The 18,255-nt window shown below is 34.2% G+C and overlaps 4 protein-coding genes across 4 annotated transcripts; 2 read left to right on the top strand and 2 right to left on the bottom strand.

Annotated features, from left to right (window-relative positions):
* Nucleotides 1–10,849: 10,849 nt before the first annotated feature.
* J4E79_007600 (uncharacterized protein) lies at nucleotides 10,850–11,377 on the top strand (the record flags this gene model as incomplete). The annotated part of the gene is made up of 2 exons (XM_049356464.1): nucleotides 10,850–10,930; nucleotides 11,057–11,377. The coding sequence occupies 2 exons, from the start codon at nucleotides 10,850–10,852 to the stop codon at nucleotides 11,375–11,377; spliced, it is 402 nt and encodes a 133-aa protein (XP_049209351.1).
* Nucleotides 11,378–13,276: 1,899 nt separating this feature from the next.
* On the top strand, nucleotides 13,277–14,518 carry J4E79_007599 (uncharacterized protein; the record flags this gene model as incomplete). The annotated part of the gene is made up of 2 exons (XM_049356463.1): nucleotides 13,277–13,441; nucleotides 13,490–14,518. The coding sequence occupies 2 exons, from the start codon at nucleotides 13,277–13,279 to the stop codon at nucleotides 14,516–14,518; spliced, it is 1,194 nt and encodes a 397-aa protein (XP_049209350.1).
* Nucleotides 14,519–15,576: 1,058 nt separating this feature from the next.
* On the bottom strand, nucleotides 15,577–16,127 carry J4E79_007598 (uncharacterized protein; the record flags this gene model as incomplete). The annotated part of the gene is made up of 2 exons (XM_049356462.1): nucleotides 15,577–15,641; nucleotides 15,686–16,127. 2 exons carry the CDS (start codon nucleotides 16,125–16,127, stop codon nucleotides 15,577–15,579), a joined length of 507 nt encoding a protein of 168 aa, XP_049209349.1.
* A 472-nt stretch (nucleotides 16,128–16,599) lies between these two features.
* J4E79_007597 (uncharacterized protein) lies at nucleotides 16,600–17,971 on the bottom strand (the record flags this gene model as incomplete). Its single annotated transcript, XM_049356461.1, has 2 exons — nucleotides 16,600–16,721; nucleotides 16,978–17,971. 2 exons carry the CDS (start codon nucleotides 17,969–17,971, stop codon nucleotides 16,600–16,602), a joined length of 1,116 nt encoding a protein of 371 aa, XP_049209348.1.
* Between the last annotated feature and the right edge of the window lie 284 nt (nucleotides 17,972–18,255).

The following is an 18,255-nucleotide window of genomic DNA, read 5'->3' as shown; positions in this document are numbered from 1 at the left end:
GTTTTAACTAAATTATGTAAATATAAAATACTACTTTTAAAACTTAGTACTAGAAATTAATAAAGAAATTTAATATTTAAAAACTATAAGCTTTCTAGGTAGCTATATACTTAAAAAAGGTTTTTTAATCTTAGCTAGAATTAATCTAGATTTCTAACTTTTCTAGCTAAAAGCTTTCTTAATAGCTCTACTAGTTATAAGCTATTAAGAATATATAATTATATTATTATTCTCTCTACTATAGATAAATATTAGTATTAATAGAATAGTTACTTTACTAGTTTAAATTTTAGAAGCTTTAACTATACTAGAGATAGTAGTACTAAAAATCTAAGCTTTAGTATACTTAATACTTATACTCTTATAAGAGTTAAGTCTTTTAGAAAAAGAAAATTTATATACTAGTAATAGATCTTACTTTTTATTAACTAGCTTACTAAAGAATAAATAGTTTACTTATAAAAGAGCCTTCTTAGGTATAGTCTATTACTATTTTAGATATTATTAGTTAGTCTTAATTATAGTATATATTAGAATATTATATAAATTAATATAAACTTTATTAATATACAAAATCTTTTAAATTAATCTAGTAAGATCTACTAAATTTATATTAGAATAGTTTTAGTAGATTTAAAAGAAACTAGACTAATATCTTTTTATAGCTTTTAATATCTTTCTATAGTATTAACTTTTAAATCTACTAAACTAAAGTAATAGTGTAAAAACATTAACTATTAGATACTAATATTAATATATAGTTAATATTTAAAATAATATAATTAGATATATATTTCTTAGAAATTTAAATATAATAATATAAAAATAAAGATAAACTTATACTTTACTATTAAACTTTTATAGTTTATATATTTACTCTAGCTTCTATAAGTATTATATTTTACTTAAGATAATCTAATTTAAGTTCTTATTCTTAACAAAGTAGAGTTTTATACTTAAATAACTTAGAATAGAAAAATAAAAGCTAATTAATTAAGTCTATAAAATTTAATTAGCTATTTAAAATAATATAATTATAGAAATTAGTATTTTAGTATAGTAGCGTAAGCTACTAAAAAATATTAAAACTTTAGATAGTTTAGAGAGTTAGCGTTTTAAATAAGCTTACTATAGTAATCTAATATAATATATTATATTAACCTACTATATAGTAGCTATAACTATAAATAGAAGTAAGATTATACGTATATAGTATAAAGTATAATATATTAAAACTTTAGCTTAAAGTAAATAAAACGCGTATAGTATAAGATATAATATAATTACTTATATAAGTAGATATATAGCTAATAAGAGTCTACACTAGCTAGCTAGTAGTGTAGGCCTCTAGAATCTACGCCTAACCTAAGTTTTATAATAAATTTTAGCACTATCTATATATAGAGCTATTTCTAGATTTTATTACTATATTATATAGTAACTTTCTCTATTTCTTATAGTAGCTTATTTATCTTAGCTAAATTATTACATAGCTAGTAGAAATATATATAATAGTTCTAGGCCTAGAGCTCTATTAGTCTAACGTTAGGCTAATACCTTTATAATATATATTTACCTCTAATAGCTTCTTCTAAAGCTCTCTACTATAATAACTTTATTACTTTTATATACTTTAATTATCTAATTTTTATAAAACTATTATATATTATTATAGTTAATACTAAATACTACCTACTAGCGCAACTTAAGAAAGTAGCTCTAGTAACTATTATAGACTCTTTCTAGCGTTCTAATACTCTACTTTTTAGTTTCTTTATCTTTAGTAACTTCTTTATTATATAGAATACTAATTATAATAGCGCGTAGCGCTATAATACTCTAGAGTAAGTCTTAGCTTTATTAACTAATTTATATACTCTAATACTTTATTACTAGTAAAATACTACTACTACTCTTAACTACGCGTGCGTCTTGATTTATAGTAGTAGTAGTAGTAGTAGTAGTATTATAGGTAGAAATACCTAAATCTAGAATTCTAGATAGTTCTTCTATACTATAGAATATTTATATACTACTATCTCTATATTATAACTATTATAAGTATCTAATACTTCTCTCTCTACGTTTGTATAGTGTTCTAGCGCTCTTTTTAGATTACTAGATACTAATAACTTACTTTAAGAGTCTATCTAATATATATCTAGCTATTATATATTATATAGTAATATTAACGTAAATACTAATAGCTTATAGTTTATTAAAGAGTGTTCTCTTAAGCTCTCTAACTTAGAGTTTAGTAAGTCTACTACTATAATTACTTATTATAAAAAGAAGTTTATTATCTTTAGAGATAACTTCTATAATAGCTTTTATAATCTCTACTATCTATCTATAAGCGCTACTTATTAACTTTTCTACTAAACTTATATTAATAAAAACTCTAATCTTAAAAGTGTCTAAACTAGTCTATATTACTCTAAGTTCTATAATCTATTATTTATCTTAGAGCTTAAGCTATCTTAGTAACTATACTATAAGTAATAGCTTTCTAAGTTCTTTATTCTTCTCTATAATAATAATCTTATAGTCTTTAAGATCTAGAAAACTAATATTAATAGTTATACTACTTTTAAAAAAAGTTTAGTAAAGCTTACTAATTTAAAGAATATTAGTAATACTAATAAATATATTATATTTATTAGTAATATTATAGAGTAGTTACGCTCTATAACTTAAGATATTAATAATAAGTACTATTACGCTAACTTCTTTAGTAAGTATTATCTAAAGTACGCTAAGCTAGTAAAGTCTTTATAAAAGTATATATATAAGTCTTAGAATAATACTATAGTGTACTAAAGTAATCTATAGAATACTCTTACTAGTATTACTACTTATTACTAATAATAAGAAGCTACTAACTTTAAGATTATATAACTCTAAGAATAGTTATAGAATATATATAGTACTCTTTACTATAATAACTAGAACTTTTAGTAGATTATATATAAGCTTAAGTAGATAACTTTTAATAAGAAGATATATAAAGCTAAGTACTATAAGAAATTTAATATAGTTATCTTAATTAACTAGACTTTTACTTTCTCTAATACTTAGATCTAAGACTTTAAACTATAACTCTATAAGGCTTAGACTACGTAGAAGGCTAAGAAGATATCTTAAGCCTATATAAGTCTAACTCTACTAGACTACTCTAATTTAGATAATAATACTAGTAATAATAATAATTCTTTCTATAGTAGTTCTATAGATAGCTCTACTAATAGTTTTCTAAGCTATAGCTACTATAAATAGCTCTATAACACTACTAATTATAACTAAAGCTTTTATTATTACTACTCTAAAAAGTCTAAGTCTAATATCTTTTTAGGTATTAATACTAGTAAGTCTAACTATACTAAGTAGAAAATAGATATTATAGACTAGTTTAATAAGTATTAGTATAACTTTACTACTAAGACTTAGAAGCTAAGCTACTTATATTAAAAGACTAAGAATAAAGCCTTTAGTAATATTTAGAATAGTTTCTTTAATAATAATAGTAGCTTTATATATAGTAATAAAGTCTAGACTATTTTTAATACTATATATTATTTACTTAATACTATTATTACTATATAATAGTAGTATAAAAGCTCTAACTTCTATATAAAGTAAAGTAAGTTAATAAGTAAATTTATTATCTACTTTAATATTAGTATATCTATACTATAATAGTCTAATTACCTTAAGCTTTAGTTTATACGTAATTATCTTTCTATCTAGTAGAAAAATATAACTACTTTTAAAATTATTAAGTCTAATCTTATCTATTTAGATTTCTACTATACTTTCTATCTTTTTAAATAGTTTAACTCTTAGCGCTCTTCTACTACTACTTATAGTAGCAGTAACTAAAATAGTAGCTAAAGTAAATAAAATAAAAATACTAGTAGAGAATATAGTAGTAGAGGTAATATTAGTAATAGTAGTAGTAGTAGTAGTACCTCTAGCTTAGGCTTTTAGAGCTACTTTAAGATCTAAATTAAAATTTTATATTACTTAAATTACTACTATAACTATTATAAAAAGAACTATAGCTATAAGACTAAGAATAGCTATTACTTAGATTAAGCTTTTACTTCTTTTAGCTTAGAATAAAAGATTTAGAACGCTTTAGAGAAGACTATTACTAATAATAGTATTCTAGTTAGTAACCTAGTTTATTCTAAGTAGACTTCTAGTACTACTAAAAGTGTTAACACTATTAACTCTTAGAAAACGCTTAGTTTCTAGTAATAGTTACTTCTAGAGACTTCTATAGTATAAGAAAGCTTTAGTACTAGCTAGCTTTTTAATTTTAACTTCTACTTTATTAGTTAAAAATAGTAATAAAGATAAGAATTTATATTCTAGTATTCTTATTAATAATCTTTCTATACTTATCTATTTCTCTATAGAAAATAGTAATATTAATAATAACTCTAAACTAGACTCTACTCTTTAAGTAATTACTAATTACGTTAAGGCTTTAGAGTAATAGAGCCTAGTAAGATCTAGAATTACTATCTTAACTATTACTAATACTACTATATATAGTAATAAGTATTAGTTTTTTATAGATTAGTAATTAGTTTTTAAAGATTTAATTTTATCTAATTATACTACTCTATAATATATTAAAATTATAAGTAATACTAGCTATATCTTTTTTTTTCTTAACTCTTCTTATACTTATATATATAAATATAATTTTATTCTCTTATAGTAAACTACTACTCTTAAGTTAGCTAATAGTTCTACTATTACTAGCGTTACTTATATAGTTTAAGTAGTAGTAATATTTAGTTTATATACTAAGAATATTCTTATATATATTATAAAACTCTTAGATATTTAGATAATTCTAAGTATTCTATAGTTCTAAATCTATAAACTTACTATTAACTAAAAAGATATAACTCTAACCTTCTAGTTAGATTATTATTTTACTTACTATATTTATAATTACTACTTTTACTATATATAAAGTAGTTACTACTATAAATAACTTCTTTTATAGGTTCTAAACTCTTATTATAAGGTAGTCTACTATCTAAAAGCCTTTTCTTCTATTAATATTATCTATATCTCTAGCTAGATAGCTACTACTATAGTCTACTATAATTAAGATATTAGTATTATATTTTATAATAAAATCTACTAGCTTACTAAGATAAGTAATAGTAAGTAGAAGAATATATAGTATTTTTATACTACTAGCGCTAAGATACTTTCTAAAGACTATAAAAAGTTCTATAATAAGATAAAGAGACTTTATATATTAAAATAGAATATACTTAATTACCTTTCTAAGGTACTATACTTTCTTTACTATAGCTTTAATTTAAAAAAAGCTAATAAAATATCTAAGTACTATAATAATTTTAACTATAAAATTAAGCTTAAGTCTAATAAGTTAGATTAACTATCTTAACTATTCTTATAACGTCTAAAGTCTATATCTAGAGATAAAGTCTAAGTAGTTAAGCTATATATTAATAATATAGTTAAAAAAAGATATATTAAGTATAGTATATTTATATAAACTACTTTTCTATTAGTTATATATAAGCTAGAAAGTAGTATTTATATTTATATTAACTATTATAGTCTTAACGTTTATATAGTAAAGAGCTATAATACTCTTTTTTTAATTTATAATATACTTACTAAGCTATTAAGATCTAAGTACTTCTCTAAAATAGATATTATTACTACGTTTAATAAGATCTAAATAAAAGATAAATATAAGTACTTTTTTACTTTTATTACTCTTTATAAACTCTATTAATATACTATTATACTCTTTAGTATATATAATAGCTCTAAAACCTTCTAAGTATATATTAATAATATTTTTTATAAATATCTTAATAAGTTCTATATAGTATACCTAAATAATATTATTATCTTTAGTAAAATACTTTAGTAATATAAGAATTACCTTATATAAGTAGTTATATAGCTAGTATATACTAAATTATCTATAAATATTCTTAAGTCTAAATTTATAAAAACTAAAGTAAGGTTTCTAAAACTTATTATTACTACTAATAGTATTATAATAGACCTAGAGAAGGTTAGTGCTATCTAGAAGTAGAAGCTCTTTTAGTCTTTTAAGAATATATAAACTTTTCTTAGATTTATAAACTTCTATTAATACTTTATTTATAGGTTTTTTAATATTACTAAACTTTTAATAAATTTTATCTATAGTAACTCTAAGTAGTTTAAGATAAACTTAGAAGCTAAAAGATTTTTTACTATATTAAAAGTAGTCTTTTATAGTAATATTATCTTAGTCTACTTTAATTCTAATTTAAAGTATATCTTAGAAATAGATACTTTTAACTATATTTATATAGCTATTCTATTTTAAGTATAAACTAATAGCTCTATATACTCTATTATCTACTTATCTAAGAAAATAACGCTAATAGAGTATAACTATAAAATATATAATAAGAAACTTTTAGCTATTATTAAAGTATTTAAAAAATAGTATTCTAAGCTTATAAAAGTCTCTACTATAGTAGAGATACTTACTAACTATTAAGTACTTAAGTATTTCTATTTTAAATAAATATTTAACTACTACTAAGCTTAATAGGTATAGTTCTTAGAGAAGTTTAACTTTAATATTATATATAAGCTAGATAAATAGAGCACTAAATCTAATAGCTTTATCTATTTTATAAATAATCTACCTAATAAAGTTATAGATAACTAGGTTTAGTATTAGTACTAAACTATACTTAGTAATTACTACTAGTATAGAAGTAGCTACGCTACTATATAACTAGTAGGTTTATATATAAATAATAATCTATATAATCTACTTTCTATTTTTACTCTTTTATAAGAAATAGATAAAGACTTCTTACTATTAGCTACTACTCTATATATTAGGCTTACTAGATTCTTACTTAAGAGTAGTTATAACTTATATAATAATATTAAAAGAGCTAATACTTATCTACTAGAGAAGATTATCTTAAAGCTTTACGTTAGTAACTTTTATTTATAAAATATTAAGTTTACTCTTATAGCTAATAAATATTATATTCTCTATTACTTTATTACTAAAAGTATATAGATAGAGCTTATAGATCTTAAAGTTTCTAATAAAAATAAGCTCTTTATAGATAATAAGCGTTTTATAGTTTTCTTTAGTAAAAGACTTTAAATCTAAATTATATTTTAAATATATAATAGCCTCTCTAGAGACTATAGTAGATATACTACTACTTATTAATAAGTTATTTAGTAGTATTACTAGTAAGATATAACTAATACTATTACTTATTTTATAAATAGTTATTAAACTTATAAATACTCTAAAGTTAACTATACTATAAAGTATAGCTTACTATATTTATTACCTATACTAATATACTACTAAAATAATATCTATATTAACTTTATTACTTCTTTACTTAAGTTAGCTTAGTATAGATATACTTACTAATATATTATAGTTTTTATTAACTAGCTATCTAAGATAAAAAAGTTTATTACTATAAAGAACCTAAAGATTTTTATAGTTATTAATAAGTTTATAGAGTATATCTAGAAGAAGAAAAGCTACTCTAGATTAATTATATCTAATTATAGATACTAGTTTATCTTTTAGTTCTAAAACTAGTTATATAAGTAGGTAAGCACGTATTCTAAGTTATCTACTACTTACTACTTAGAGATAGATAGTTAGACTAAAAATATAAATACTAATCTTAAGTAATACTTATAGTTATATATTAATTACTTATAAAATAACTAAGTATAGTTACTACTATTAGTAGAGTTTAGAGCTAATTTAGTAATAAGCTTTATAATAGGCTTATTTCTATTTCTTACTATAAAGAGCTAGTAGCTAAGATCTAAGCTAGAGCCTATATGTATAATTTACTTTTACTATAATTACTCTACTATTATATAATAGTAGTATAACGCTAACACTCTTACTTTCTAAATTAATATAATTTATATTTTCTTATAATAGTAAATTCTATAAATATAAAATAAGATAAAGAAGTTTATAAATATAAACTAGTACTCTATACTCTAGTTTAGTATTAGTAACTAGATTATATTAAACGCACGCTATATCTATACTAAAAGACTAGTTAAGTTACTAGACTATAAGAATATAAGCTCTTATTAAATTATATATATTATTAATAATATAGCTTATAAATTAAACTTACCTCTATAGCTTAAAGCTATCTTCTTTATTTTCTATTTATAGCTACTTTAAGTTTATAAAGATAATACTCTACTAGATTAGCTTTATACTAGTAATATTATACTACCTAAAGTCTACTTTAATAATAATAGTATTACTAAGTTTATTATTTTCTAAGTTCTTAACTATTATATTTAATAGAATATAGTTAACTCTTATACTAGTAAGTATAGCTTATTATAATATAAAGTAGAATAAGTTAGTAATAATTAGTTAAAGGCGTAGTAAGTCTACTATAACTTAAGAGATTATAAAAAGTTAGTTTAGAACTTCTATAACTATAATTCTAGCTATCTAAAACTATATATTATATTTTATAACTATAATAATAATAAAGAGCTTACTATTACTTTACTCTAGCTACTAGACTTTATATACTTAAAAAGAACTAGCTAGTTATTTATAGACTTACTTAGCTATATTACTTCTAAAGCCTATTAAGTAAATTATAATATATATTTCTATCTAACTTTAGCCTTTATAGCTATTAGTAGCTCTAAGATAGCTTATAGCTACTTTACTTACTACTTATTAGCTTTAGCTAGAATAGCGTTTTTTATAGTACTTTAGTAGATATAAAAGATATCTATTATTATATATAATTATAGTAAAGTAGTAATAGTCTTACTATCTATAAGTATTATAGTTTTCTTATTAAGAAGTACTACTATTTTCTTTCTTTCTTATTTACGTCTAGATAGAACTTTAGACACTTTAGAGAGAAAATATATAATAGTTCTAAACTTAGAGCTTTATTAGTCTAATATTAGACTAACGCTTTTATAATATATATTTACTTCTAATAGCTTCTTCTAAAGCTCTTTACTATAATAACTTTATTATCTTTATATATCTTAATTATCTAATCTTTATAAAACTATTATATATAGATATTCTCTTTAGGTAGACTTTATCTAAGACTTTCTATTGCTACTTATTATATATAGACTAGACTAGACTAAAACCTATAATTACTTATAAATAACTTTATAGCTATCTATAATAAAAACTAATAGAATAACTATAGATATATATATCTCTATACTCTATCTTTATTTAGTTCTACTTAATTTATAAAGTTTACTTAGCTAAGCTACTAGTATTAATTAAATATAGTAGGCTTAGTATTACTTTTTATTACGCTATCTAAAAAAGCTATAGAAAAGCTTTTAAAATATCTTTAGATAATAGCGCTAATTATAGAATCTATAGTAGATTTAAAAGTACTATTTATACTATATATTAAGAGAACTATAAAGATATAGTTCTTACTAATCTAAATAATAGTATAACTACTATAAGTAGTATAGATTTTAACTAATTTTTAAAATAATCTATAGAACTAGCTTCTTAAAAGCTAATAACGCACTTAAGACGTATATACTTAGATAGTATATAATATCTATAAAGTTAAAGTTCTAAGTCTTCTAAGGTAAGATATATATCTTAAAAGTTTATTATTAGACTTATAAAACCTTTAGATAGTATTACTCTTAGCTTAATATATAGATAAGAAATATTAAAAAAATACTCTTTAAGCTTAAAAAGTAATATAGAAAGGCCTAAGAGCTTAGATAAAGTAGTTCTATATAATATATATCTTTTAAGACTATAGCTACTTATACTATCTACTATATAGATAGTTAATTAAGAAGTAAATCTTAATAGAAAATAGCGCTTTACTAATATTATATATATAGTAGTAATAGTAGACTATATTTATATTATAGAAGCTCTTCTAGACGCTAGAGCTTAAGTTAATATTAAAGATAGTTACTTTACCTAATATAGCTCTTAAAGCTACTATCTACTAGAGCTAAAAATAAGTTATTTACCTTCTCTTATAGAGTAGTATAGATACGTATTATAGTAAATCTTCTAATAACCTTAGAAGGCTTTTTATATAGTAGCTAAAGATATTATATATACGCTTATTATAGCTAGTAGTACTATTAATATTAGGTAAGATAAATAGCTACCTCTACTAATATAGAAGATATTCTACCTATAGACGCGCTACTAGAACTAACTAAGAACTAGATATTAGATAGAAGCTAGAGCAGATAAGCACGTTTAGAATTATTAGAACTAATAATACTAGTATTTACTTAAAAGAGAAGGTAGTATATTCTATATAGAGAGATTAGTTAAGTAAGCTATTAAATACTTACTCTAATAACGCTACCTGTCTAGAAATAGAACAACTTAATCTAGTAGGTATAAATAGAATCTACACGTGCTGTTATCTTTGTTACTTAGCTTAGCGCTAAGTCTCTGCTGCAAAACAGGCCGTGTAATTAGTTAATTCTTGTACTAATAATAACTAATGCTAAGTGCATTGCTAACTACTATTGTCGCAATATGTTGTTTGTATACAGGAGCTCCCGGCTTAGAAGTAAGTGCACTTGCACAGTACAATGTCATGTGATCTAGCCAACGTGGGAACAATGTGTATAAGTACGACGTGTTCCTTGTGATCCATGGATGTGAGTACACACTCTTTCCATCGACATCGAGTCATCACAGGTCGACCTGTTCATTCAGTCTAGCACACTTGTCTTCATAGCGAATTGCGTACTGTACAGCAATAAGCTATCCATCATGCGCTTCTTCGCCACTATCAGCGCCGGAACCCTCCTGTTCCAGAGCAGCACCATCATGGCCGCCACGGTCGACCTTCAGGTTAGGCTTGCATGGGCAATTGCGACCCTGTCCACGAAAGCGACTAGCTAACATATCTCGGTTTCCTCCAAGGCACGAGGCTGCTCCGCCTCTAACAGCGGTACACACTGCATCTCCTCCGACCAGTCTAACCAAGACAACGCTCGCGCCGCACTGAAAGACCTCATGGATCAATGCGGCAACGGCAACCTAGCAGGGAACGCCAAACGCGTCTCCAGCAGCGCGTACAACGGTGTTGTCGCTTACGCCTGCAATGGCTTCTGCCGCACTGGCTACATGCCCTGCCAGGACGCTGAGTGGAGCATCAACCGCGTCATCAACAACTGCAACTTTGGCAAGGGCATGGGATGGGACAGCCAGGAGACAAGGGGCACGTGGTATGGCATTGCGCATGATTGGGACAACCCGTGTGGCTATGGCTACACGGGTCGTGGTGCGACATACTAGTAGAGATGAGTTGTGAAAGACCGATATTTTTAGATCCATAGAAACCAGTAGTTGGATGACAAGGTTTCCCAGCCTCGATAGCAGCCTTGCGTCAATCAAGAAATTTGTGCACCACAAATGGCCAGCTCGTAAGATTAGGGATGACCGCGTGCAAGTTGCGACCCAGTGAGACGAGTACATAGGGTCGTACTGCAAGCACATTGCGGTCAATCTAGTCAATGTGGCTTGGGATTGCGTACACGCACTTTGCTAAATCAGGACCACGCGGATATTGTCGTCAGATGCATGGTGAACCTAACACTTCAGAGGATTCTCGACATCCTGATCGGCTTCATTGGCACTAGCCATAAACTCATCAGACTCACAGGCCAGTCTTGTGCGATTCCTTCGGCGTGGTAGACACTGAAGTAGCGGCGGGCCACTGACGACGCTTACGAGTTTGCTAGAAAAGATCAAGCGCATTATCGCTATCAGTATTACCCTCATTATCTTCCTCCTTTGTGGATTTAGCTACGTCTACCTCGTAGCTTGCGTACACATCGTGACTTACCCGCTTTGCCTCCGCGATCCGTTTCTCCCCAAGACTCCATTCGAGCTCGAGATAGGTAAACCTTTTTGCAGGATGTAAGGCAACTGCACATCGGGACGCTGGCATAATATCCGTAAGGGTTTAGTATTCTTCATGCTTGGTGCAGGTAGTATTAATAGCGCATGAATAGTAGTCAAAAACCTCCCCGGGGTGGTTTTCCGCGACTTTTCAGCGTGCTGGAGCTTCTCAAAGAGCATATCAACTTGTCGCTAACAAAAGCTCGGGTAATAGTCGAGAGGTCTGTTCTACATGTAGGCTTGCGAAAAGACCGGCATATCTGCAGTGAAACTATCCTTGAAACATGGGATGTCTCCCTCTTCGAAGGACAAGGAAGTCAGGACATCGCTTTGATTCAGTGTTGGGAAGCTCGCAAATCCATGGAAATTTGCGAGGCATGTCTATGATCACGTCGGTCCTTCGTACGATGGAATGATCGTCAATGTACTGCTTGGTGGCAGACTCTCAGACACCGATCTCAGACGTCGGAGTATTGAACTACTCGTTATGGGAAGACGATGGGGAAGACGATCTTCTGAAAGAGCACACTGGAATTGATACCTCGAAAGTACAGCCGCAACACAACCCCTTTGCAGGAGATACTCGACGAGCGTAAGCAGAAAACGTAGTCTATCTACTTCCATACCATAGATCTTAAGCTAGATAGCTTTGCTTTGTAGAGTGTTTATCTCCTCTAAGAAGAAAAACATATCCAATCTCAGAAACTAACTCATTAAGACCTTGTGACTAGTAAAGTCAACGTGGCTCTTGGTGCTTCAACAGGTGCGGCTCGAAGTGTCTGTTCATGCATCCGCGAAGGATCTAGTGCCAGACCAAGTGGGCCAACGATGGACGGGGCGGCACGGACGGATGCCTGTCTCCGGAAACGTCATGCCGGCAAATGTAACAAGCACGCAGGCAAATATAACAAGCACGCAGGCGATAAGCGTTTGGTAGGCGATGTTCCAAACGTATTGATCCAACACAGCGGGTGTGGGATTCGCGCTGTTGAACACTCCCGAAGTTCACTGGGTCGGACGAGCAAGAGACCGTGAAGAGAATGAGGATATCAGGCCCTTGTATCACAACGCAGCTAATCCAAGATCCAAACATCGCGGAGACGACTAAGCGCTGAGCGACCAGGCGGGAAAATGAGTCATGTGTACTTCGGCGCATGGCGCAATAGGAAGGCAAGAGCCGCACCGAACGACGGCTATCGTGCGAAAGGAACGAAGGATTGCAATAGAAGTCTGCCCCGCGCTTCTTTCTCTATCCTTTGACAAACATTGCAGAACGAACATTCGTCGCCAGACATGCCAACACCTGTACCAGATATCCTCGAGCGTGTTGCGGCCGCTGGCAGAGCTTACGAAGCCGAGCAAATCGGCTCGCGAGAAAGTCTCATCGAGCTTGGTCGAGACCTGGTTGCGGCGCTCGAGATACCCAGTGAATTCCTGCAGAGAAGTTTCTGGGCCGAGGTTCGTGACTGAACCTGCACTGTTACCAGCATACTGATGAATTTGCAGCCGGCATTGTCAGCGCACTGCAAGTTCGCTGTTGAAGTCAAACTCTTCCAGCATCTTAGAGATGCAGGCGATGCCGGAGTTAGTCCGGGCGACCTTGCTCAAAAGACGAGCGTTGACCCCATTCTATTGCAACGGATCATGCGTCACCTAATCGCTATGAAGATCGTTTCTTTCTCGAACGGTAGATTCCTCGGTACCCGTCTGAGCCATGAACTCGCAGCGGACAACTATCAGAAGAGCATTGACTTCTGCTACGACGTGTCACGACCGTCGTTCAATGGCTTCCCGGATTATCTTAAGAAGAGTGATTACAGGCTACCCACGTCGCCTACAGAAGGACCATTGCAAGATGCGCATGGAACAGATTTGCCTTTTTTCCCATGGCTGGTCGCAACGCCTCCTCATCTCGACGAGTTCGACAACTTCATGTCGGTGTATCGCGCAGGCAAGGCGAATTGGTTCGACCCCGGCTTCTATCCGGTCGCAGAACGTCTGATCAATGGCTTTGACTCCAGCTGCAGCGAGGCCCTTCTGGTAGATGTCGGTGGCGGTCGTGGTCACGATGTCCAGCAATTCGTGGCGCAGCACCAGTCTCATCCGGGCAAAGTCATTCTTCAGGATCGAGAGCCAGTCATCGCGGCTATCAAGGACAAGGAAGAGCTTCCTTTTGAGAGTCAGGTCCATGATTTCTATACGCCTCAGCCTATTCAGTCAGCCAGGGCGTACTCACTGCACTCGATTCTCCACGACTGGAATGACGAAGAAGGCGTCAAAATTCTCGAAAGCCTGAAGCCAGCGCTGAAACCCGGCTACTCACGGGTGCTGCTGAACGAAATTGTGCTTTCAGAAGAAAAGCCCACCATCGCCGCCACCTCTATGGATATGATGATGTTAGCACATCTTTCGGTACGCGAGAGAACAGAAGCGGAGTGGAGAGCGATAGTTGAAAAGGCTGGTCTGAAGTTCCTAGCCATCTACAATTACCCCGGGGTTGCTGAGAGTGTTATTGAAGCGGAACTTGGAGAATGAGACGCGGAGCGGCAAATGACAAAGTAAACGAGGTACCAGGTGTCATGTATGTAGGAAAGTAAGAATGAATAGAGTGCGCTTTTGACGCAGACTGCGGTCTGATCCTCATCGGGGCTGATCATTGAGATGAGGAAAGTGTTATGACGCGCAACGTGTATGTTGTGTGGTGATGGCAAGCGGGCAGTGGTTCAGGTCAGCTCATCGCCGGAAGGACCTCGGAGCAGCTAGCGCCGACGGAATGTTTGAACACGGCCCAGTTGGTTAGTTCGTCGCTCCCGTTTCTAGCACGTGTGCGCACCCTGATGAGCACATTGATATAGTACATTCGCATGATTTGAAGTTCCGATTCTGCCTCTATCTTGGTCCCTCTATGGATGCGCACTCCTAACCCGACCTTTGCGCTCTGTATGTTACCCAGGTACCTAGGTACAGAATCACACGCCTACTCACAAAAATAGGCCCCATCGCGGCCATGGTACATCAGCCATCCACCCATAGGCCCCCAGCAGTAAATAGTGCCGTCGGGCCGTTGAATGCCGTCCCCATATTGAGGGTCAACGGGAGGTGAACTCCAAACTGGGAACATGCCGTTGGCATGAGCGAACAGACGCTGGTCATGCTGTACTGCCGCTAGGCGCAGCCGCTCTCCCATGCTGCTGAAGCTTCCACTTACTGGACGCGGTCTCCGCGTCCCACGGGTACCATGAAACGGCTCACGACCCATGTGTCCCGATCTACTCCCAGCGTTCGTGGCAGCAGCGGTGTCATGTTGTCCAGTGCTTGTCATCACTGATTGTACAGCAGCGCGAGCCGTGTCAATGTCCATTTGATTGAGACGACGTAGTCCTCTCAGGCGGCGAATCATGGAGCGAGCTTGCGCAAGGCTATCGAACCGCTGCTCCGATAACCCATGGTCTTCGGTACGAGATTGGTTGTTGAGAGCCGCGTAGATCTCGTCGAGTTGTACATCTAGTGCAACGAGTTCTTCACTGTAGCCGTCGGTGGGCGAGGGCACTTGAGCATCGCGTGGAGGTAATGCCCCATGGCTGAGGATCGCTTCAGCTGAGTTTGCGCGAGAATGCCCAGGCGAGCGCATAATACTTCGAGGAGTCGGTGAGGACGGCTGTGGACTATAGGGACCAGGGATTGCAGGGTCTCGGGAAACACGATCTGTCCGAACCGTCTCTGCAAACCGCACGTTACGTGACGGTGAGTTGACGCCATGCGCTTGTCCCATGGTCAAAGTGTCGAAGTCGTCCGCCAGACGATCGATTGTCTCGCCTCCAGATCGACGCGCGGGAATGCTGCGAGCAGCTGTACCCCTATTCCTGATGGTGTTCAGATTCTCCATGGTACCCTGTAAAGCTTCGACGAAACTGGGAACTTGGCGTCGCTGACTACTCAGTAGAGACGCAACATGTTCCCGGACTTGATCGCGCTCGCTCGGCAATAGCTCTTCGTCCAGCCAGTCAATCGGAATTGGGTGTACGGCATTGATGTTACGATCGCCGTTCAACGGGATGTAATCGGCATTAGCTGCCCTGCTGACAGCCGCTGCAGTACGGTATTGGCCGTAAATGGTGTGAAGTGTGCGACTCCTAGAAGCCATGTTGTTGTTGTCGGAGAGGTTGGGCTTGTAGACCTGCAAGCAGCCTGAGAAGACAATCCGCCCTTGGGACTGGTGTGGAAGGTGGGTTTTGGATAGTTTGACGGCGAGCTGATAACACCGGCGTAACCCTTTGGCAGCTTGTAGATATCGTTCAAAGCTGTAAGTTATACCAGGGTTGAAGTAGGGGTAGACAAATCGCTGACAGCTGTAGATGAGGCGCTCTTATATAGCTATGGCCGAACGCGGTCGCATAGCCATCAGCAGATCGAGTAATGTCACAACTGAGAGCTTTCACCTCTCCTCAGTGGCTGCAGATGAAGGCAGTAGTAGGGAATTTAGTAGGGTTAGTGAAAAGATCGAACGTGTGTGAGCTGTCCAGTCTCTCAAGCGACCCGTTGCAGCCACCTTCACCATGGTCGCGACCCATCGGTCCCGACCTCTTTCGCATCCCTTCCATATTTAATGGGCGGATTCAGTCATCTTGTATCTCGTGTGTGTTGCGGGACCCATCGGTCCCGAATTTGTCAAGAACCGATTTTTTGTCGCCTTCGGTGACCCGATCGCAGAATCTGCCAGTCGACACCAGCCACTTCACTGTTGTTGTAGATTTTGGAAGTTAGTAACCCACTATTTTTGGAGTGATATAGCGAAAAGCCGATACAGGATTGATATTTTATCTCTATTTACTGTGCGTGCTACATACGTGTATGCCCTAGCGAGAATTGCTATTTCCAAACGCCCCTGAACTGACTCGGATCGAGGAACGGAAATGGCGGCAAATCCGACGATGACGAACTTGGCCGCCTGTGAGCATCCGGTGCACCTGCCTGCAGAAATTGATCATACAAACTTTGACCCATTTGACGGCGTCTGTTGTATGCCTCAGCGGCACGGTAGTTAGCAACCTGTTGAAGAACCTCTTGTTGCTGACGCAGAAGCTCCTCGGAGTCCCCGCAATCAAATTGCGAGAAACGATGGACCATCTGATCGAAATCTTCTTCCACTCGCGAAGGCTTTTGGCGCTCGGTCTCGCGCGTTTTTCCACTACTTTTTGCTTGCGTAGGGCCGTCCAGTCGCAATTGCTCTTGCTTGGCTGCATCGAGAACGCGCATAGCTTTCTCATGCCTTGTCCGCGCGATGGCAAGCGTTGCAAATCCGAATTTGCGAATCTTTTCGTCGTCTAGGCCTGAGTAGCGCTCTCCCCTGATGTGAACTTTGTCGAGGCATGCCCGCGCGCGGTCTATGCTTTCGATTACGCCTTCTCGATAGCGTGATTGGGTGATGACCTGGTTCAAAGTCCTCATCGACTCGGAAAGACTGTCGTCGATCTCTTGCAGTTCGCGCTTCAGTGAAACTACTTCCGAGGGAGAGGGAAAGCGGGCCGGCACCAAAGACTCAGGTTCCGATGGTGCAGTAGATATGCTCCGCTGTGTCGGGGAAGAACCGGTTGTCCGCGATGAAGTCTTTGTCGACGAATGAACCGTGGTTGGCGAAGAAACGGTTGATGCTTCTTCCGCATCCGCTTCTGACGTCTCCCACAGATCATCAGCGAGCTCCAGAGCATCCACTACAAGCGCGCGGGAGTCAGACAAGGCGCCCTTGCACTTGCGTTCGAGGACGCGCACCTTCTCGACTGCACTGCGAGCTTTCCGAATAGCGCCGTATAGATTGCGCCGCGCAGCTGAGCTGTTGACGGTCAAAGCAAGCGACTCGAGACTGGCAAGATGCTCTTCTTGAAGCGCCAGTTCGCGGCTTGCAGCGCTGTGCTCCACGACTAAAACGCGTGTCTTCTCGTCGAGCTTTGCGTCCTTGAGGAAGTCGGTGTGCCTGCTAGGCTTGCGCATCTTGCTGGAGCTGGATGATCGTGATTCACTGCCACTCTCAGACTGAAAGATCGAGCTTGGCGTACTGGCGGAAGGCGGTGGGTAGCCAGGAAGTACGGTGCTCTTCCATTTATCTATATTCCGGCTACGATCAAGGGCGCCTGACCTTGAGCCGCTCATGACATTGGTGTCAGCCTCCACGTGCATGCAGGAATGTTTGCCCCGTGACTCCTGATGCTCTCTTGCCGTGTGGTAAGTCCGATTGCTGGTCGTATCCGTGGTCGTTAGGTCCGCAGTGGTCGAGC

Source organism: Alternaria viburni, assembly GCF_023758015.1.
Source record: "Alternaria viburni strain BMP 2772 chromosome Unknown scaffold_16, whole genome shotgun sequence".
Lineage (NCBI taxonomy): Eukaryota > Fungi > Ascomycota > Dothideomycetes > Pleosporales > Pleosporaceae > Alternaria > Alternaria viburni.
The sequence above is the reverse complement of the archived record's forward strand: the minus strand, read 5'-3'. Positions and strand labels throughout refer to the sequence as shown.